The sequence below is a fragment of the Eubalaena glacialis genome, chromosome 1 (genome assembly GCF_028564815.1).
Source record: "Eubalaena glacialis isolate mEubGla1 chromosome 1, mEubGla1.1.hap2.+ XY, whole genome shotgun sequence".
Taxonomy (NCBI): domain Eukaryota; kingdom Metazoa; phylum Chordata; class Mammalia; order Artiodactyla; family Balaenidae; genus Eubalaena; species Eubalaena glacialis.
The window spans coordinates 78,443,463-78,466,134 of NC_083716.1; the positions used below are offsets into that span (position 1 = coordinate 78,443,463).

A 22,672-nucleotide genomic window follows, 5' to 3' on the forward strand; every position below is an offset into this window, starting at 1 on the left:
GATGAGGCACAGCTTAAGTTTTACAACAAAGAAAAGAAAAATACACAAGACAAAAACAGTTAACAGTAAAAATACAGCTATCTGTTCTCGACACAACACATGGAAACTCTGTCAGAAAGCTACATCTTCTTAATTTGATTGTCCAAATCATTAAAGTATGGATGATTCAGTGCCATTTTGCCAGAAATTCGTTTGGCAGGATCATAGACTAACATTTTCTGTGGGAGGAAAAAGATTTTTTAAAAGGTTATTTAAGAAATAAACCATTTAAAAAAATCTCCAAAAAGCCTTACTTTTCTACCAATAAGCCATAAGCTAATAATTTTAATGAAAAACTACTAAATGAACATTTCTGTTAGTTTAATACCAAACCACATGTCTTACTTCACCCCCTAGCTCTAAATAATCTATTCCTTAAATCATAGATATCTTGATAACCTCTTTTTGCTATAAATTATGGTTTAAGACACAAGCATTCAGATAGCTTTAAAACCAAGGCATAAATTTAAGAAAGATTATCTAGTTAATTATATTTACTTTGAGAATTAAATGGCCCTCTGAGTTATTTACAGCATTCCTGAAGTGGTGGCAATTAACTATAGGGTGTCTAACGTAGCTTCCAGCAAGTTCCAAATAAAAACAAAACCAGAGTGCCATGTGTTATAAACATAGTTTAAATGAGTCACTAAATGAATTATGGTCAGACAACCTAGTATTAAAGTTTATTTACACATTAACAGAAAAGGCCAAATAAAGTTAAAATTTATCTTAATGAAATATTGTTAATCTTAAAGAAAACTAAATCAATAAGCAGACCCAGAGATACTTTTACTATCTAGTTACCATTTGAGCTCTTATTATATAGCTAGCACTCTGTTAAGTGCTTTGTACGTTTCATGTTACTTAATCCTCACAAAAAAAGGTAGGAATTAGTCCCACTTTACAAGTAAGAACTTTGAGGCTCAAAGAGGTTAAGGAACCTGCCCAAGTTCATAGAGTTTAAGAGTGATAAAGCTGAAATTTGAAACCAAGACTGACTTATGATTTAACAGCAGTGATTGTCAACTTGGTGAGACTTTGCCCCTCAGGGGACATTTGGCAATGTGTGGAGACACCTGGGGTTGTCACAACTGGGAGGCATGTGTTCATGGCATCTATGGGACAGAGGGCTGGGGTGCTGCTAAACATCTTACAATGTACAGGACAGCCTCCAGCAGCAAAGAAGGAGCCAGTCCAAGATGTCAGTACTGGCTAGACTAAAGAACCATGATTGACAGTATGATTTTCATTTCGTTAACTAAAGTGAAATTCTTCATGTTCAAGAATCATGGAAGTTAAAAAGACAGACTGGGCCAGGAATATAGAAGGCCTTTTACATCATATCATCAATATTAATGTACAAAATATCTGAGTGGCAGTAAAGGATCTTGGACTGCACTTGTAAGCATTTGGGAACTCTAAGCTGAATTTGGTGGCATGATTTATAAATTGTGAAGGGGCCCAAAGATCAGTTAGAACATGTGTATGATGATATAGCAGTAGATTTTTTCCTTTGTTTAGTAACCTGTCAAAATCTTTTTTTTTTTTTTTTGCAGTCACAGTACCTGAGATTCATAAAAACTAGTCCCTTCTAAAATCCCAGTATTGGACTTCCCTGGTGGTGCAGTGGCTAAGAATCTGCCTGCCAATGCAGGGGACACAGGTTCGATCCCTAGTCCGGGAAGATCCCACATGCCGCGGAGCAACTAAGCCCGTGCGCCACAACTACTGAGCCTGACTGAGCTCTAGAGCTCGCGAGCCGCAACTACTGAAGCCCGTGCGCCTAGAGCCCGTGCTCTGCAACAAGAGAAGCCACCGCAATGAGAAGCCCGCGCACCACAACAAAGAGTAGCCCCCGCTCGCCACAACTAAAGAAAGCCCGCGTGCAGCAACGAAGACCAAATGCAGCCCAAAAAATAAATAAATAAATAAATTTATATTAAAAAAAAAGTGAACAAATGCCAACTCCTCCTCTCAAAACCACTAGTGTTTTGCGTATCTAAAATGGAGCTAGTAATGTGCTCGCTTCGGCAATAAACATAACAGACATGATAGTTATGTGCCTGGCTCAGTATACGGTGGTTTTCTTCCTATTTCCTATGTGAAAGAAAGAATTAAGTACATTCAGAATCATGCACAGTGTTAAAGTCAATATAAAGGGCATTCCTTACCGAGAGCAGATCCAAGCCATTCTCATCCAAGTTTTTGACATGGGATGCTAAGCTTCCTGGTTTCCACTTGGGAAATGTATTCTTATAGTCCTGTAAAGATTCCACTTCTGGCCACACTTCATTATTGGGAGTACCCAAAGCTCTAAAAAGCCACAGCAAAACAAAAACTTATGGTTAAAGGATAAACATAACTCTTGTTATATACATGTTAATTTAAAAGTTCTTAATAGCTCAAGTATAAAACAAAAATACCTGAAAATTCTGAAGAGTTGATCGATTTCTGAATCCCCATGGAAAAGTGGTTTCTTAGTTGCTAATTCAGCAAATATGGTACCTATACTCCAAATGTCAACAGGAGTTGAGTAGCGAGCTGACCCCAGCAATACTTCTGGAGATCTATACCAGAGTGTTACTACCTATTACAAAGAAAATATCTTACTTGGAATAAATGTGGCACGTTAAATTACCTAAATGTAAACATTTCTATTTCATTAGGACTGTCCTTTAGAATGCTGCTTGATTGCCTCTGATAATAGTGTTTAAAAGTCAATTAACTATACACAATACTAAATGTTAGATAAATAATGAAGTATTTCTAACTTATATTCATTAGGGGGGAAAAGAAAAAAGCATACCAAGTCTTTTCAAATCATTAAAATGCGAGGATCAAAATAGTCAAGATAGCCTTCACTTACAAAAAAAAAAAAAAGCCCAATGATAATGGATTTGGAGTTGACACTGTACAAGTGCATGTACCGATTACATGCTGAAATCACAACTAAGTCAAACAACAGTTTATTAGTGGTCTAGCACCAATCTACTACTTTAGCATATCTAATTTATCACACTGGAGGTCAGTGGCATATGTTTAAGCCAATGGAAACCAAATAATCTTTATTTATAGAGCCATGGGAAAAATGATAAAAAGGAATAATTAAAAGAAGCCAAGACATCTGACCAGATCAGCACTGTCATTAAGTTTTGATCTGGAGGAAGTCTTTGGGCAGAAGGGTAGACAACTCCACAGAAGACAAGGTTTCCCAATAATCCTTAACTATGTGAGTCAACATTCCCTTTCCCTCCAGAAATAGCAAACAAAATGCCAAGTCATCAGTATAACACAGACAAAACTTGGTTATATTTAGAAGCTTCTAAATGCATCTGAAACAGTAGCACTTAAACAACAAAACCTGTCTTTTAACCAATTTTATTGTTTCAAGAGAGGATCCAATCAAGAGACAGAAATCTCATGGTAATTTGAATGGGGAAAGTTTACTGTAAAGGATTAGTAACTACAACAGAGGATTGGAAGATTCAGAGATTGACTAGTAAGAATAAAGACTCCTTCCTGTAATGCCTCTCCAGCACCCTCTACTGTCAAAGAGTAACATCACAGCAACTGGCAAAAGAAAAATACTCAGAAGGTTCCAGATACATTTTCACATAGCAGGCAATGAAGGATGACTTTGGAGCAGAGAGGCAATAAACCGATACTGGCACAGAGTGGAAATCTTTCTGATTGAGTATTTCTTTCTTGACTTAAAGAATATAGAAAACAATCCAGCAATCACACTTAACAAAAGCACCAAAAAACATACCTCATGTGTATATACTCTAATAGGTATTCCAAAAGCTCTGGCAAGGCCAAAATCTGCCAGTTTAATTGTTCCTTTATCATCAATCAATAGATTTTGAGGTTTTAAGTCTCTGTGTAGAACTCTTCTAGAGTGACAAAACACAATCCCTTGTAGGATTTGGTACAAATAACTCTGGAAGAAGAAACCATAAGTTAGAAACTTAACCATACCATTTAACGATTTTCTAAATAATCTTGGTGGCTTTCTTTCAAAGACATAAGAAATTATAATGCGGGAAATAAACAATTTACCAAAAAAGTTTTCAGGCCATTTGAGACTAACAGGAAGTATGTGGGGGTGGGAAGCCCATATTTATAAGGTATCATGTTTGTATACCTATGACAAAGATATTCACCTTATGGGCACATCTTTATGAACTCACTTATTCTTCTTTTACATATTTTGGTCCCTAATTCTTAAGTCATAAGTTAGTTTTCTATACAGAAATTTTCTTAAACTTTTGTTTTACATAATTATAGCAACTCTATTTCTACCTTGAATAAGGTTAGTCTTTTCCATTTCAGTCTTTTATCTTTACATATTCATTTCCTCTTTGGAGACATTGGTCACAGACTCCAAAAGAAACAACAAAGAGAATATTATGACTGTGTATTTAAAGAGATACAATTATCGCAAAATGCTGTTTGGTAAGTTCAGAGAAGTGTTTTATAAGATACTTGTTGCCAAGACAATGTAATTGACATTTGAAGCAACATGGATATTACAGAAATAGAAAATATACATAGTTACAGTATTGACTTATAAAGTTCAAAATTATAAAATACATAAAATCAATCAGTTGGAACAACTGGCTAGCCATTTGGAAAAAAATTAAGAACCCTCGTTCTTACACCAAAATAAACCTTTGATCTATCTAGAATTTAAGACAAAAGTAGCGGGTGGGGGTAATCTACTAGAACTACTAGAAAAACATTGTCATGTATTGTTCTAATACATGTGATCTTTGAGTGAGGAAGACTTAAATAAGACATAAAAAAGCTCAAAGTCCAAAAGTCATGTATAAGATTGTTAAATTATAAAAAATACTAACGGTGTACTCCATTAACAAATCAAAAGACAAAAAAAAGGAATAAAAGAACTATTATCAACATGTTACCGATAAGAGGCTCTTAGAAACCAGTGAAAAAATATCCTAACAGAATCATCAGTGAAGAATATGTATAGGCTGTTTATAAAATGTTTAAGAAATGAAAAAATGTTAAATGACATGCAAAATGATATTAGTCTTTTTCACATAATAGATTATTATCAAAAAGATCGATAAAAACAAGTTTCGACAGTGAGGTATTAAAAGAAAATACACACCATGATGTTTAAGAGTAAATTGCTCTAATTTTTTAGAGTGCAAATGGCACTATCAAGATTTTAAGTGTAAATAAACATCTTCAACCCATTGATTCCACCTGTGAGAATCTATCCTATAAAGATGTATACGAAGATATAAAGAGATTCACTGCAGCACTGATCATAAGGGCATGAATCACCAAGCTGGAAAACAATTTCAATGTCCACCAGTGTGGAACTGGTTTACATAACTGTATCAAAAATTAGGAAGACATCTTGAACAAAATGGAATTGAAGAAAAAATCATAGTGGGGATTTCCCTACGAGGTGATATTACAAGGAATACTCATTACAGTTACGTTAAGATATAGATGGATGTCAAAAATAAATAATGTTTCTGAGTAAAAAAAAAAAAAAAAATTAGAAAGACAGGTAGACCTATGGTTGAATAATATTTTACACAGAAAAAGGGAAAGTAATGCATATATATATATAAAAAATATATATAACCCCATTTTTATAAAAACAGTATATGTATATACACATACAAAGTTGACATATGAGTATCTCTAAGATTACTAATAAAACAATGGCTACACAGGGAGATCAGCTCCGTGCTTTGTGACCACCTAGAGGGGTAGGATAGGGAGAGTGGGAGGGAGACGCAAGAGGGAGGGGATATGGGGATATATGTATATGTATAGCTGATTCACTTTGTTGTACAGCAGAAACTAACACAGCAATGTAAAGCAATTATACTCCAGTAAAGATATTTAAAAAAAAAGAATGCCTACCTCTGAGGAGAGGTTTGGTAGAGATGGTGTAAGGATAATTACACATTTAAAATTTAAATGAAATTTAACGTCTAAAATAAATTAACCAAAATATATTCAAAACCAGAATAAAATGAAACCGCCTGCCACCATCACCCTGCCCCAGGCTTTTGCTACTTTGTCTTACACGTACCTGACTGCCAAATAAAGACCAGAATATCCTAGCTTCCAACAATGTAATATGTACTTATTACTTTTATGTTATCTCAGGCACTACTTTTCACTTTACAACTAGAAGCACTATCTAGTAATAAAATGGGTAACCATTAACAACCTAACCCATAGACTAACTGTATGGGAGAAAACGAAATATTCTTTTCTTCCTTGTTCTACTAACACTTTTTCCAAGCACATTTTCATGAAACACAGGGACTTCTACAGAGTAAACACTTTACATTCACAGTGGAAAAATACTAATAAAATTAGGCAAGATTCTTACCTTAACAAGCGAAGGATCCATGAACTGACCAGGAGGGATAGAATCCAAGTATTTCTTGAGATCCATGGAAAGGAATTCAAAGATGAGATATAACCTGGAATCCTGCATAAGCACATCTTGAAGACTGAAGAATAAAATAATTATATGAAAATTTAAAACTCTAACATTTTTGACCTCTCACAAAATAAAGCTATTTCTATACATTTCACAGTTGCTGTTACAAAAAGTAGGGCCATAAGAAATTTTACTATACTGCTTTGGGAAAGAAGAGGTGGTAGCTTCCCTAGTGGTGAAAACCGTAGCACTAAACTAGAATTTGAGAAAGGAACCTCAGGGCAGCAATTGAAAATTAAGTCATATTATATTAGGCGCTATCTGGCAAGCGGCTTCTACTCCAGAAGAACGTTTCTAGGTTGACTGCTTGTTGCTCAGAGCTTGTCTTTCCATTGAGGTAAATAATAGAAACAAACCTTAGAGTAGTATCTGACCTTACTAGTTTGCTCACTATCTCTCGCCCCAGAAAAATGCAGTTAAATCCTAATTTGGAAAGATGCCAGTCCAAATACTTAGAAAGAAAAGCTTTTTCTTCATCTGACCTATCTACCTGTCTCAGGTCTCTGATTAAGGAGTCTTTAAGCATCAGAGCTCTCAGAGTGGGAGCAGTGTCAAAGCTCTGTGAAAAGGACTTCCTTTTCTCCCTTGACCAGTTTACCCTGATTTTCCAGCCCCCACTATTAATCTTTATCACCAAGCTCCTCTAACTCTGTTCCTGCTTTACCAGCCTCTTTTTTTCTATGCCCAGCATTCTCAATGAACAAAAATAGTAGGGTTCCAGTCAGCTCAGCAAGGTTAGACCAGAAATTAAGCAAATGTAAAAGTTTCCACAATGAAATTCACATTTGAAATAGTATGCGGAAAATGATTCAGATTCAGATATTACACCATACCTGACTATATTTGGATGACGAAGTTCTTTTAATAGAGATATTTCCCGAATTGCAGTGCTAGGAACTCCTTCCTCTTCACTTTCTAGTCTTATTTTCTTCATGGCTACCACTTGACCTGTAGTTTTGTGTCTACCCTTATACACAACTCCATAGGTACCTGAAATAGACAAAGTATCTGCTATGTGACAACCTTCACAAACTAAAAAAGATTTTAAGAATGATTGAATCCCATAAGGTGTCACATGATAGAAATGTCTGCTGTGGCCAGATAGGAAGCATCTTAGTCATAATTATACCCTCATCACTTCCAAAACAACACTGAAGGTAACTAAAACCTATCATGTCTGTAGTTTAGAGAATTCATATAGTCATCACAGGTTTCCCATACATTTAAATTACCAGCAATTTTCCAGCACATTTTAGAGAAAAAGGATCGTTTGCAGACTGGAATGTATCTCCTATCAAATATCCTACCTGGCAACAAGGTAGGCATAAAATACAGTGTAAAGATTTGGGCTCAGGAAATATTACTAACAGGAGTCACTGTGACACTTTCAGAAAACTTCATATAGAGTGCTTCATACATTTCAAATATATAGTTGACAATCCTCATCTAGAAAAGAATGAGGATAAAATATTTTATTAAATATTTGATCTATTCAAGCTCATATTATCTACTATATAGCAGAAAGCCTCACATCCATTTGGAAGATGAGAACACTGATTCTGATATATGGGCTTCAGATAATGAGCAACAATGTCAATATTGACATTGACAGGGATCCTGGAGTGGATCCCACTCAGGAAGATCAGTCATTTGCATAATATAGTCAAATAAACTGTTAATGGTAAATTCAGAACTTTTTTTTTTAAGTATGTTTACCTCTCCCTCAAGTGTACAACATTCACCTGGTCCTAAAATTTACTCATAACAACCACTGATTAACTTATAGCAAACACTAGATAAGCATTTAAAAATATATATATATTTATTTATTTGGTTGCGCTGGGTCTTAGTTTTAGCTTGCTGTTTCCTTAGTTGCGGCACGCAGGCTCTTTAGTTGTGGCTTGAAAACTCTCAGTTGAGGCATGCATGTGTGATCTAGTTCCCTGACCAGGGATCGAACCCGGGCCCCCCGCATTGGGAGCGCAGAGTCTTAACCACTGTGCCACCAGTTAAGTTCCTTGATATATACTGAATTGAGTTTTAGACATCACAAGTGCTCTATGTCTCTCTTCTGACTCTTTTTGAACCATATCACTTCTCAATGAACTACTGGAATAGAGCTCTAGTTAAACAGAGCACAGTGATTCCACTGGTTAATTACCAAAAATTATTTGTGACATACAAGGTATGCGCTCTGAAATGAACTAAGCATTATAAAATTTTAAAATGTTCGATATGGACAAGTTATGGAGACTGAACGGTAAAAAGAAAAACCTTTGATCAACAAATGTTTACAGAGTGCCTACTAAATGCCAACTAAGGTTCCACATCATAGATATAGCTATGTTCTCTACAATCTAAAAAGACATTTCCTTAAGGCAGGAAGGAGTTCCAAGACTAATGTAACAACACTCAGATTTTTGTTATTCAGAAGAAACCAGAGAACAACTTTGTAATAACTGAAATAAGAAAAGTCTGGATATATTTAAGAAATGAATTGGGCTGTCAAAAACTCAATGTCAAAGGGGAAAAGTCAGGGGGACAATTCTAAATCAAAGACATTAAGGAGACATTAACCACCAAATGAAATACATGACCCTGACTAGAACTTCAGAGTATATATGCAGAAGTATTTAGAAGTAAAGCACATAATTCCACTGCCCTAACACCCTTCCCAACACACCTACAAGATATCAATAGTGTTTTCAAAATACAAATATTGCTTTAAGCTTTTAGTATTAGAAGGATGTAAGATTATCGGAAGGGGGCTGTTGGGGAGACATGTCAGAATAATTTCAATTCTCTTGAAATGTGAACATTTTTGTGTTTTCTTATGTAGAGAACATATGTATTAATGCACTAATATACTGTTAGATGTACCTGAAAGATTGGATTTTTAAAAATTAATTAGTTAATTAATTTTTTTATTTTTGGCTGCGTTGGGTCTTCGTTGCTGCACACAGGTTTTCTCTCTAGTTGGGGCGAGCAGGGGCTACTCTTCGTTGCAGTGCGCGGGCTTCTCATTGCGGTGGCTTCTCTTGTTGCAGAGCACGGGCTCTAGGCGCATGGGCTTCAGTAGTTGTGGCTCACGGGCTCTAGAGCGCAGGCTCAGTAGTTGTGGCGCATGGGCTTAGTTGCTCCGCGGCATGTGGGATCATCCCAGACCAGGGCTGGAATCCATGTCCCCTGCATTGGCAGGTGGATTCTTAACCACTGTGCCATCAGGTAAGTCCCAAAGATTGGATTTTAATGAATATTTACATGTCCTCATATCAAGGATGTTACAGCATCATTAAATCATTTTTTAAAAATCCTTTTATATTATTAAAACCACTCACCTTCTCCAATTTTCTCTATTTTGGTATAGTCTTCCATAGTTAATCAATGGGTATGGAAGATCCTAAAATGAGAGGAAAAGCTGATTTGATTACATGTCACTAACTCAAAGCGTACTTTTACGTTATTAATGAGATACTATAAGTAAAAAGCATTTCCCACAGTGCCTAGTACAGTATTAATTTTCCATAAATATTAGCTATTATATTAAAACAATAGTTAGAAGGGAAAGAACTCAAAGACTCTCCCACCCTTCTTAGCTTCTGAAACATTGGAAATATTTGTATATCCTATACCAGTGTAACATTTAGCCTCTTCCAAATTAACCATCAAATTCACACATGGACTTACCTATTCTTCCCAAACAAATCCCAGATGTTCTCTTTATGTAACACTTCTAAGGAACACCAGTGTGTGCCAGAGTTATACCCAAATATTTTAACAAGGTTATTTGACTGAATTTGTACGGTTTTATATTTTTATGAAGATAATTTTAAAAATATATTTTTTTAAAGACATGAGTAAGGAGCTAAAATGTGGTCACACAGCTCACCCATTAGAGGTTTTAAAGCAGCGAAAGTATACATGTTTCAACTTGCTCCAGTGACAGTTTTAATCTTTCTCCTGCTGTCAGCAGTCACGTAACACAAACATGACAAAAAGTTTCAAGGTACTTTTTGTAAGGTAGGAAAGATCACTAAGCACGCTAAAAGAAAAAGTGCAATTCCACACATAAAATCTAATTATACCCCACACAAATGTCAAGAACAAAGTAAAAAACCATATAGGTGAATCACAAAGAACGGTAAAAAAAAAAAAAAAAAAAAAAAAAGAGCTGAAATGACAACCAGATACTCAAGACTTCCTGGTAAGTCTTGGCTGGTAAGTTTGCAATGAAACAATAGCTCCAGCAGCCCAAAGCATCATTTTATAATACATCACCGATGAAACCATATATAAAGGTCACTGAGCCTGAAGTTATATTGACCCTTAAGTTATATTTCGCACATTCTTCTTCAAAATCATTCCAGAAATAAGTAGAGATAAATCTTTTTAAATGAACAAAATTGCACTACCCTGGCCATCTTAAAAATGCTTAATTTTACAAATGACAGTGGACGATTAGGATAATTATCTTTTCTTCAATATCCAGATGTAATATGCCTAAAGCACGATGAAATTGCTGAGCTCACTTTAAACGAATAACTGAAAACCAACCCAATTTCAAAGCTTACTCTTCCACCCTTTCCTGGTTGTAACTATTTTAAATAAAGGATGCGGCCTCAGCATACCTTTTGAATGCCCCCTGTACTACCCGTGGCAGGATGCAAAATACCAGCGGCTTAATCCACCCAGAGACCTCCAGGTCTTTAGAGAAAGCAAGACGTGCACATTGGTAACTTTAGTATTAAATAAAAATTGATTAAAGGATTTAAAAACACACGTTTCTAACTGTCGGCATGTCTTAGATTTCCACTTTTTGCCAATTCCATAGAACGTAACCACCACAAAGCATAAAATAAAAACGACGACGACAACAACAACAAAAAATTCAAGTTCTCTAGTGTTCTATGCCTTGGCTAAGTGTTCTTAAAAGCTCTAGGAGGGCTAGGGTCATGGGCACAGAGGCAAGCCTGAGAAGGCCCACAAGGTGGTTCGTCCGATCGGTCTTCCGGGACAGCCTGTGATTAGGAACTGGCCGCGGGTACCTGGCCCAGGTGCGGTCTTGCTTTCCACCCCCGGAGGCGAGGGCAGGACGCACCGCGGACGGGCGGGAGCTGCAGGGCCGAGGGCCGAGCCTGGCACTCCGCAAGCGCTCGGCCTCGTCCAACCAAGGCACGGATTTGGCTTCAATCAGGACCCGAGAGCCTCCTCAGCCACCCGCGTGACCCCAGACTGCAACTCCAAGGCCAGGGCAACCCCAGCCCTGCCGGAGTAACCCCGCCGGGGCTGGGCTCCCACAAGCCTTCCGCTAGAGCCGGCCGGCGTCGCTCCCACGCCCAGGCCCCGGACCCCAGGTGAAGGCCCGGCCTGGCCGCACGCAGACCCCAGCCGCCTAATTATCACCCGGTTCCGTACTACTCCCCCTCCGAGGCCCGCGAGTCGACGCCGGCCCTGCCGAGTCGACGCCCCATAGGCATGACCCTGACCCCGGCAACTCTACCCGGCTTATTATCCCCCGGCGAAAGCGGCGGCGGCTACCACGTCAGCGGCGCTCTCCCCTAACTTCCAAGCGCCAGCTTTGAAGAGAAGTGCGAGCAGTTTCAAACTCACCGCGCTAAAGCGTCGTGGATCCACCAATCAGGTAGCCCGTAGACTTTCAAAGGAGCCAATCAGGGCCCAGCTGCCCTTAGGCTGGGCTTCCCGGGTGGCTAGAGCGCGAAAGGCGGAGGAAACGGCGGCTGGAGAAAAAGCAGGAGGGCGGGCGCCCACTGAGTCTGAGCGCAAGCGCCGTCTTTCATCCCAAGAAAGCGTCGTCTTACTGTTTCTAGGCATCAGAAACCTGCTGTTCGCTCTGGGTTGTTTTTTTTCCCTCCCAATATTGGCACAATTAAAATTCATTGTACTAAAATAGGTCATCACAAAAGCGATACTACATGTAATCCAAATCCCATTACTTTCACTTCTAATACTTAAAGCTAGTGTATATTTATGTTTTTCTAAATTAATGATTCTCAGGCTGGGCCAAAGGAGCACATTTCGGTTACCTTAAGAAGGAGATAACAGAAAGCTAGGAAAGATGTCCTCAATAATGTAAAGAAAAATTTCCTATATATATAGATATAGGACTTAGATACTTTTTTTTTACATTCCACACACATATATATGGCTGTGTTATGTTTTTACCTCACTTTTTTAATTTAAATTTTTAATCTATTTAACATTTTATTTAAAAATTAAAAACAAAATTTTTCTTTTTTAAAATTTTAAAATATTCTCACATCAGAATTTTAAATGTTCTTTAAAACACAAAAATTTGCACTTCCGCGGGGGAAGAAAAAGAGATCTAAATTACACTTTAAATAATCCAGTATCTCCAAATTCTTTCGTTGCCCTCCACTGTATCCTAAAGAGAGATTACTGCACTTGAACATCATTGTGAAGTCCTTAAGAAAATAAAAAAGTAAAATAGAACTGGGGATAATAAGAGTCTTTGCACTGACTCTAAGGGACCTAGAACAAAGATTGATTACCATGACCGCTACAATTACATATTAGATGACCCAGATTAGGATAAGCAATGGAACTAGCATATCACATGCATTTAAGTGTTTAATACCTTGTTACACAAGGAGCAGCATCTGTCATCTGGCCGTATACGTGGCACAAACACTCAGCCTTGGCAATTTTGTGCTACTCGGTAACAGAGGCAGAGCATTTGGGATTCAGGGTGGAAGTAGGGGATTGGGAAATCTTGGCCTGAACCTAATAACTTTTAAAACTTATTTTTAAAATCCCCAATTCACATTTTAAATAAAAATCTGCCCCAGAGAAGTGCTCTAGAGAAGACTCTCCTCTGCTAGTCTAGGATATTATTTTTAACTTATTTTAACAAATAAATATATATATAGCTTTCTCTCTGGGAGGCCTAAGCAAGGGATTCAATTTATATCATCTAAAAACAGCTAGTAATTCATTATATACATTTCACATTCAACATAAAGAAGACCACAAGCTTCCATACCTCTGATGCTAGATTTTTATTTAAATTTAACTCAGGGGGAATTTCCTGGTGATCCAGTGGTTAGGACTCTGCACTTTCACTATGGTGGACCTGGGTTCAATCCCTGGTCGGGGAACTAAGGTCCTGCAAGCTCCGTGGCAAAGCCAAAAATAAAATTTAGCTCCGTTATCTCTCTTTTTTGTGTGTGTGTGACTTGTCTTTTTTTGTTTGTTTTTTGTTTTGGCCATCTTTCTTTTTAAAGTTTCAGGGTTATTGTAAATTCAGGCTATCATCTTAGCAAATACAGTTTATTGTACATTGGGCCAACTTCTATTCAGTGTCACAAAAAATAAGTCAGATACTTTTCCTGCTCTAGGTGTTGGTGGTGGGAGAACACAACCATTACTTATAATTTGCTTCTGGCACTGAGGTTGTACGTTCTGCTATAAGCCGATATGAAAACACAGAGCAGGAAATTACTAATTCAAGCAGCGGATGTGACATTTGAAGGAACACTGGAGAAGGAATTGTGGTGTGGGCCTTCCACACACAGGAAGTTGCACGAGTAGAGCACTGAAGTCTGCCCAAGTAATTCAGGGTGCCTGCGTCAGAGGGTGCAGGGCTCTTCATGTGATAAACAGGGAAGGGAATTTGGAGTCAGAATCTTGAAGAGCCCTGAATACTGTTCTAAGGAGCTGCTCAGGAGACCTACAGCCTTGGCACAATATTTTAGACCAATTCTGGAAGTGGCGTGGAAAAAAACTAAAGAGGAGAGGATGGAAAGGCATGTGCTCCGCTAAGTTCCATATTTATATTTTGGCAACCTCCATTTAGAAGGGGGAAAAAAAAAAGATCCATTAGCACTGCACCTAAGTTTTGTTTTGTTTTGTTTTGTTTTGAGATATAAGTGTTACTGTGAACTGAATTATGTTTCTCTCCACTACCCCTTCTCTCCCATCCATGTGTTGCAGCCTCTGGCTCAGTGCGATGTTATTTAGAGATGGCGCCTTGGGGAAGAAATTAGGTTTCAATAAGACCATGAGGGTGGAGCCCTCACTGTGGGATTAGTGTTCTTCTAAGAAGAGACACCAAAGAGCTTGGTCGCTCTATTTCCTCCGTGGGGGGACACTGCTAGAACGAGGCACCATCTGCAAGCCAGGAAGAGAGCTCTCCCCACATTCCGACCATGCCAACACCTCCATCCAGCCTCCAGAACCGTGTGAAATAAATTTCTGTTTATCCCACCCGACCTATGGCCTTTTGTTATGGCAGCCTGAGCTAAGACAAGTATTTTTTCAGATAAAAAGGTTTGAGAAACGTGCTTTTAAATACATAAAATACCCTGGAAGGAGAGGCAACAAACTAATAACAATGCACCTGTGTGGAGTGGAATAGTGCCTGGGGCACAGAGGCGGGAGGGAGGCTTTGGTAGCTTTTGAATTTTGAACCATGTGAGTGTAGTCTAGTCCAAAAATGAATGAAAGAGTAAATGGATGAATGTATGAAGGAATGCATGCTTGAATGAATCTTGCCAAGGCCTCTTTTGCTACTGGATAAAATTCATAGAAGTTTCTAAAAAAAACGTATCCAAAAGGAAAAGACTGTTCCTTTACATTAATTCAGAAAGTAAAGTAGTGGAAAAAGCAAGACACATAGTTTCAAGATCTTTTAATCACAGCTGAAAACACTGAACTCTCATGGCTGTTCCTCAGTTAGACATTTCTCTGATTTAAAAAAATGGGTTTTTTTATAAATGTTTCAAACAATTCCATAATAAAAGTGTGTCACATACCATAGAGAATGAAGTAAGAAAGAGAAAAACAAATATCGCATATTAACGCATATATGTGGAACCTAGAAAAATGGTACAGATGAACCGGTTTGCAGGGCAGAAACAGAGACACAGATGCAGAGAACAAACGTACGGACACCAAGGGGGGAAAGTGGCGGGGGGGGGGGGGGAGGGCGGGTGGTGGTGGGATGAACTGGGAGATTGGGATTGATATGTATATACTAATATGTATAAAATGGAAAACTAATAAGAACCTGCTGTATAAAAAAATAAATTAAAAAAAAAAAAAGTGTGTCACATACAATCTCCGTGCCTCCACCCTCATTTCCTCAACAAAAGACAGAGGGATCACTGCTAACATTTTGGTACTTTATTTTTAAAAATTTTTTATTTTTAAAAATTTCCCTCACCTATTTCACTCATCCTCCTACCCCCCTTCCCTCTGGCAACCACCTGCTTGTTCTCTGTATTTATGACTCTTTCTGCTTTGTTATATGTGTTCATTTGTTTTTTAGATTTTACATACAACTGAAATCGTACAGTGTTTTTCTTTCTCTGTCTGACTTATTTCACTTAGCATAATACCCTCTAGGTCCATCCATGTTGTCGCAAATGGCAAGATTTTATTTTTTATGGCTAATATTCCATTGTACACATATACCACATCTTCTTTATCCATTCATTTCAAGATGGGCACTTAGGTTGCTTCCATATCTTGGCTATTTTGAATAATGCTGCAGTGAACATAGGGGTGCATATATTTTTTCGAATTAGTGTTTTTGTTTTCTTTGGAAACATACCCAGAAGTGGAATTGCTGGATCATATGGTAGTTCTATTTTTAATTTTTTGAGGACCCTCCATAAATGTTTTACTTAGTAACTGCCCCAATTTACATTCCTACCAACCATGCCAGAGGGTCCCCTTTTCTCCACATCCTCACCAAGACGTGTTATTTGTTGTCATTTTGATAATATTCATTCTGATACCTCACTGTGGTTTTGATTTGCATTTCCCTGATGATGAGCATCTTTTCATGTGTCTGTTGGCCATCTGCAGGTCTTCTTTGGAAAGATGTCTATTCAGGTCCTCTGCCCATTTTTCAATGGCATTGTTTTTTGTTTTGGGGGTTTTTTAAAATCAAGTTTCTTTCACATATGAGGTGTTTGTACTAATACTCTGAGTTTATGCCCTACAAACACAGCAATTGTGGAAGATTCTAATTTACGTGATTCTAAATATTCCAGATCCCCAAAATTGTCTGATGCATTTATAATTGTTCATGCTGTGTTAACGAGTGTGTCCCTAATACAAGAAAAGTTCATTTTAGAGGAGGTAACGATACACTACAGTACCGAAAACTCTCTCTTTCATTGCTTCCACCATATCCTTAAGAGAGATTTCTGCACTTGAACATCATTCTTAAGTCTTTAAGAAAATAAAAGAGTGAAACAGAACTGAGGATAATGAGAGTCGTCTGGTAAGGTTTTCTCTTTCCACTGATGGGACATGTAGATATAACTTTACACATCTGATAACTGGAAGAATTTTCCACAGATTAGCTTTTCCCCTATTACCCACTACCCACTTATTTCCAGTTCAGATAACATCTCTTGCCCTATATCTTCATTTCCAGATGCCTGGAGAGTGAACAGAATGGATGGAAGGAGTTGTCCCGGAAGCTTTTCTTTTTTCGTTTCTTTTTTTTGTTGCATGGATATATGTTCTTTTCTTCCAGATTATTTATTTATTTATTTATTTATTTTTGGCTGTGTTGGGTCTTCGTTTCTGTGCGAGGGCTTTCTCCAGTTGCGGCAAGCGGGGGCCACTCTTCATCGCGGTGCGCGGGCCTCTCACTATCGTGGCCTCTCTTGTTGCGGAGCACAGGCTCCAGACGCGCAGGCTCAGTAGCTGTGGGTCACGGGCCTAGTTGCTCCGCGGCATGTGGGATCTTCCCAGACCAGGGCTCGAACCCGTGTCCCCTGCATTGGCAGGCAGACTCTCAACCACTGCGCCACCAGGGAAGCCCCCGGAAGCTTTTCTTATATTAGGACTGCTGGGAGTAGCTTGGAAGTGTTAGATACCACTCATCCTGAACTAAATATATCCTTAATTCAACGTCTCCTGAGCTGAATCGCAACAGTGTTCATGGTCCTGCCAATGTCACAAGACAGGTGGAGAAGTGTGACTGCCTGGAAGTTGAAGTGGAAACAGCAGCCTTAACAAACTGTGTTCAAAATATCTTATTTTATATATTTTACAAAGACATGACCATGTGAACACCTCTCTCAGAGCCCTGGAAGGCGCCTGTGCAAAGACAGGATCCTGATATGTAAGTTTCATGAGATTCATGGTGAATTTAACTCTGAAATTGGCAGACAATTTCATACATATTTGGAGCCAGGAGAAATGATCAGGGCTGTTGTTTTAGCTGAATATCTGAGATACTTTTGATGGTGTTTTATGAATTCCTAACGTCCCTTAAATTTCACAATACTGCTTATGCCTAAGATAGGCCCTTCTGCCGGAACTAAAAATTTATAGTGACAAGTAATCCTTTAAATAGTTATGTTTGAAAAGTCACCTCAATAAACCAGGGCAATGGATTATGATTAGATCTTTAATCAGTAAGTTAAGGAATTAATGTAAAAGACCGTTTTCTAATGGTGTTAAACAGATGAGGTTCTATTTTAACTCAATAAACTGTCATCTGGAATGATACAGGCCTGGGATTTCACATTATGAAATATTCTGCTTCAGGTGAAATGCTTACTATAATTGACAGATTCCAAAGAGCGAAGTTACAGTTACCCCTTCTAACTGCTAAAATGATACGGAAACATAATTTACTCTATCTTTAAAAAACAAGACAGGCACTTCAGAGCCTTGTAGCACCCGAGGGCCTCCCCATGAACATCAGTTGTCTGGCTCTTGGCTGTGCATCAGTTTATACCTGATGTGAGAGTGAAGTACGACAGCAAATTAAACTCTATCGGCTCCACTCACCAAATATTTGAGTTTCTTCTGTTTGTCTGGAGTTATTTGGTGGCTACTAAAGATACAAAGATGGATTAGATATCTGTTCTTATTGAGCTTGACAGGAGGGGCCGAGATAAGAAAAATGCACCAAATGACTATACTTCTTTTATGCTAATTAATTAAATACTTTCCTTGGGCTGGTACTTTGAGCCTAGTACTGAGAGAATACAAGGTAAAGTGATTTACATTCGAATAAGGCAAAAAGAGAAAGATATCCACTGTTTCAATAACATTTGATAACTTTATGAAGGCCTTATTGTGTCCCAAGCACTAGCTTAAATAATGGGCATACAAACAAGAATTAAATGCAAGCCCCCAAACTTCAGACTCCAGATGGGGAAACATATAAAATGAAAAAATTTCAAAGAGAAAAGTAGAGCGTTTTATTCAACAAGACAAAACAAAAATTTTTTCCTACCCCAGGAATCAGTTTTGATTTCTTCCACAGCCAATCCCAAACCAAACATCCAAAATGAAAAGTAGGAGGAAAGCCATTCAAGAGACACTGTCCTGACCAAGAGCCCTTCTTGGGCTGTGCCATCACAGTTAAAAGCTCAGGGTCCCAATGTCCATAGCAGCATTATTTACACAATAGGCAAGACACGGAAACAACCCAAATGTCCACCGATAGATGAATGGCTGGAGAAGATGTGGAATATACATACAATGGAACATTACTCAGTCATAAAAAGAGAATAAAATAATGCCATTTGCAGCAACATGGATGCACCTAGAGATTATCATACTAAGTAAGTCAAATGAAGACAACTATCATATGATATCACTCATAGGCGGAATCTAAAAAAAGATACAAATGAACTTATTTACAAGACAGAAATAGACTCACAGACATAGAAAACAAACTTATGGTTACCAACAGGGATAGCAGGGGTGGTGGTGGGGGAATAAATGAGGAGCTGGAGCTTAACATATACTCACTAGTATATACAAAATAGGTAAACAACAAGGACCTACAGCATAGCATAGGGAACTATACTCAATATCTTGTAATAATCTATAATGGAAAAGAATCTGAAAAATAAAAGATATGTATATGTATAACTGAATCACTTTGCTGTACATCTGAAACTAACACAACTTTGTAAATTAACTATACTTCTATTAAAAAAAAGCTCAGGGTCCAAAGGTCACCTGCGCTCAAATCCTTTTAAATCCTGACTCCTTCCCTTAACTTCTCTGTGGCTTTGGGCAAGTCACTTCACTTCTCTGTGCCTCATTTACTCAAATGATGAGAGTAATAGTACCCAGTTGTGTCATTTTGAGCATGAAATGAGGTAATCCATGAAATGTCTAGTTAGATCAACGCCTCGCCCACAGTAAGGACTTCACACATAGGATTTTCCTTGATTGTATTGATCACTATCTCTCAGAAAATTAGCTCTGGGGGTAGATACTGGAACAGAGACTTGAGTAAATTGCTATGGGGTCACAGGAGAGACGGGAAAAAACAAAACTGGGGGAGGCAGATTGGGCTTCATTAAATGACGTGACCCTTGCATTGGGTTGGGAAGGAAAACTGATGTCAGTTTAAATGGGAACAGCATATGCAATAGACGGCATAGTGTCAGAGGTACCCGGCTTGCGTGAAATTGGTGAAGGGAGCTTGACGATGCTGAATAAAAGCACATTTGAAAAAAGTCTTGAAACATGAGCACAATTCTGGCAAATAGAAATGAAAGAAGGAAAGTTGGTGGGGTGGAGATGACTGCACGGGTGGCAAGGTAGGCAGAAAGGAAAATCGTAGGGCAGGCATGGAGAACACCCAGCAGTGGGATTTGGCTGGAAGGTGGGGTGTGACAGGAGGTAAAGGGATAGGAGAGGGGAAAGGAGAGCTGGATTCACATTGTGAAGACTTTTGGAAGTCACTGTGGGGAAGTTTACCAGCAGCACTTCAAACAGCTCAAAGGGAAGGAAGGACTGAAGGTTTTTTCATTCATTTGAGCAGGGGAGTGATAGGATCACATTTCCCCTTTAAACAGACTAATCTGGCAGTATTTTTCACAAAGGATTAGTGTGGGAAGAGAGAGGAACAAGAATGTCAGTTAAAAGATAACTCGTTCCAGGAGTTCATCATATCTAAGGCTGGGACCAACTCTGTAAAGCTGAAATTTATAAATCTGTGTGTGTATGTGTGTGTGTGTGTGTGTGTAATCTGGAAGCAATGCTGTAAGGATATTATGACTATGGTTCCACTAGAGGGTAGTAGAGACAAATTGGTAAAGTAGATGAAGCTGTTACCATCTCTACCTGTTACAAGCCAAGTGTTTTTCTTCTTTTCTTCTTTTCTATATTTTGTAATGGTTGTAAGCTTAATTCAGTCATTCCATGGCTAAGAAAAATATGACAAGTACATTTAGTAGGTTGTAGCTCTAGACAAGTTAGTAAAGTCAAGGTACCCAATTTTTAGAAGGTGATATAGCTGGGTTAGCAAGACCAGAAAACTAGTTGGTATTTAGTTAGCCTCTTAACAATAACCAATATCTCATTATGACCTTGAAAAGAAACTCTTTTTTTAAAAACTTGAACCAAAAATATTACAACCAAGTCTTTTATTGATTATAGTAAAGGAAAAAGAAGGAAAAGGAGAAGAAGAGGAAGAAGAAGAAGAAAGAGGAAGAGGAGAAAAGAAGAAGAAAAGAAAAATTGGTAAAAGTTAATTCTGGTGTGTTTTCTAAGATACTTGAAGTTGGAAGAAGCATATTTTTGATATACTCATTTATAGATAATGTCTTAAAATATATATTGCTATGTTGTGTATATTGCTATATTTTATACACATACACACATCCTTTTGGAAACTAATATAGCACTGAAGAGCTATAATACCCATACTCTTTTTTTTTTCGTAAACTTAGTATTTCCTCCAACATTATTTTATCATAAGTAATACTTTTTAAATGAATAAAAGTCACATATTTGAAAAAGCTTATTACAACATTTTCTATAATAACAAAAATTTAGAGCCAACCTAGAAGTCTAATAGGCAAATAGGCAAATTATGAAGTCTAATAGGTTAAATAGGCAAATTATGATATTCCCCCCCTTAATCAAATACCACACACCCAAACACATACACTATGATTGCAAGTTTATAAAAGCATGAATTTATTGTAGAATGAAATAGACACAGAATTGTTCTCTTAGTGTGATGGGATGTGTGGTCATTTAAACACATTTCCATCCAACTAGTTTTATGGTGTTTTTACAATGACCACACACTTAAAGGGAATGTACTGCCACTAACATTTTACTTACAATTTCAAGATATTGCCATTTAACTTACATTTTTCAAGGCTGCACGGTGCAAAGATCACTATATATTAAACTTCTCATCACAATAACTCTCTTCAATGACCTTATCTTGTTTTAAAAAAAAACAAAAAAAAAAAAAAAAGGAAGGAAGTTACGGAGGAAAGGAAGAAACTAAATTGAGACACCTAGAATGAATATGTCTACAATCAATACATCTCAGGAGTAAAATATAGTATTTGAAAAGATTTATAAATACCTTCCACAGCAGCTTAAGAAAAGGAATGCAAAGAAGCCAGCAGAGCAAACAGTAAGTTCAAATGAGATGAGTCGGTATTGCAGCAGTACTGTGTGTTACTAAATATCAAATAGGCACGTCCTAGCGTAGGAGGAGATGCTTCCGTAAACTTGTTCAGTCATGAAAATGTCTGTGTTGACCACCCTCTTCCATCGGTAGAAACATGATAAAACTCCAAAACTAAAAATAAACTCACCTTCATTTCATTGCCTTCTAAGCACTTGCAAAGGCAATAATCATAGAATTTATAAGATAATAAAATGTTAAAGCTGTGGAGCCTTAGAGATCATCTTATGAGGAATGAAGACAGTGTTAAGGAAATGAAGTTTTTACATTTCCCCTATTTTCAGAGCTCCACGGACTTATTTGTATTGTTATTTAAGTTCCAGATAATAAACAGTGTAACTTTGTTAGTAAGCAGGAAATAATGTAAACATGTATTAATATATGTATATGTGTGTATAGTAAAATAGATAAATCAGTTTAAATGTTTTGGTATGATAATAATAGCTACCTTTTATAACATTTAGACTTACGCCATGAACTGTGCTAAGAACTTTACATGGTCTATCTTTAAAAATGCAACAGTCCTATTGGTGCAGATTCAGCTTCAAAGGAGGAAACTAAGATCTAGAGAGGGTAAATAATTTGTCCAGTGTCAGCTGGCAAGAGGTAGAATGGAGCCTTGAACCCAGGATTTTCTGACTCCAAAGCCCAGCTTCTCCACTACCATGCAA

General features: G+C 37.7%; 1 protein-coding gene across 1 annotated transcript; it reads right to left on the bottom strand.

Moving 5' to 3' along the window:
- Positions 1 to 12,113, bottom strand: CDK1 (cyclin dependent kinase 1). The gene is made up of 8 exons (XM_061198055.1): positions 12,039 to 12,113; positions 9,877 to 9,938; positions 7,372 to 7,528; positions 6,425 to 6,548; positions 3,809 to 3,979; positions 2,463 to 2,626; positions 2,211 to 2,352; positions 1 to 218 (listed from the first exon to the last, which is right to left on the bottom strand). The coding sequence occupies exons 2-8, from the start codon at positions 9,911 to 9,913 to the stop codon at positions 120 to 122; spliced, it is 894 nt and encodes a 297-aa protein (XP_061054038.1). The 5' UTR covers positions 9,914 to 9,938; positions 12,039 to 12,113; the 3' UTR covers positions 1 to 119.
- Positions 12,114 to 22,672: the final 10,559 nt, after the last annotated feature.

Excerpts from the sequence above, each read along its gene's own strand:
- CDK1 (XM_061198055.1), bottom strand. The coding sequence starts at position 9,913 with ATGGAAGACTATACCAAAATAGAGAAAATTGGAGAAG. Across the intron at positions 3,980-6,424 it reads TGGATCCTTCGCTTGTTAAG|AGTTATTTGTACCAAATCCT; the intron begins GTAAGAATCTTG and ends TTCTTCTTCCAG. Across the intron at positions 2,353-2,462 it reads CAACTCTTCAGAATTTTCAG|AGCTTTGGGTACTCCCAATA; the intron begins GTATTTTTGTTT and ends GTGGCTTTTTAG.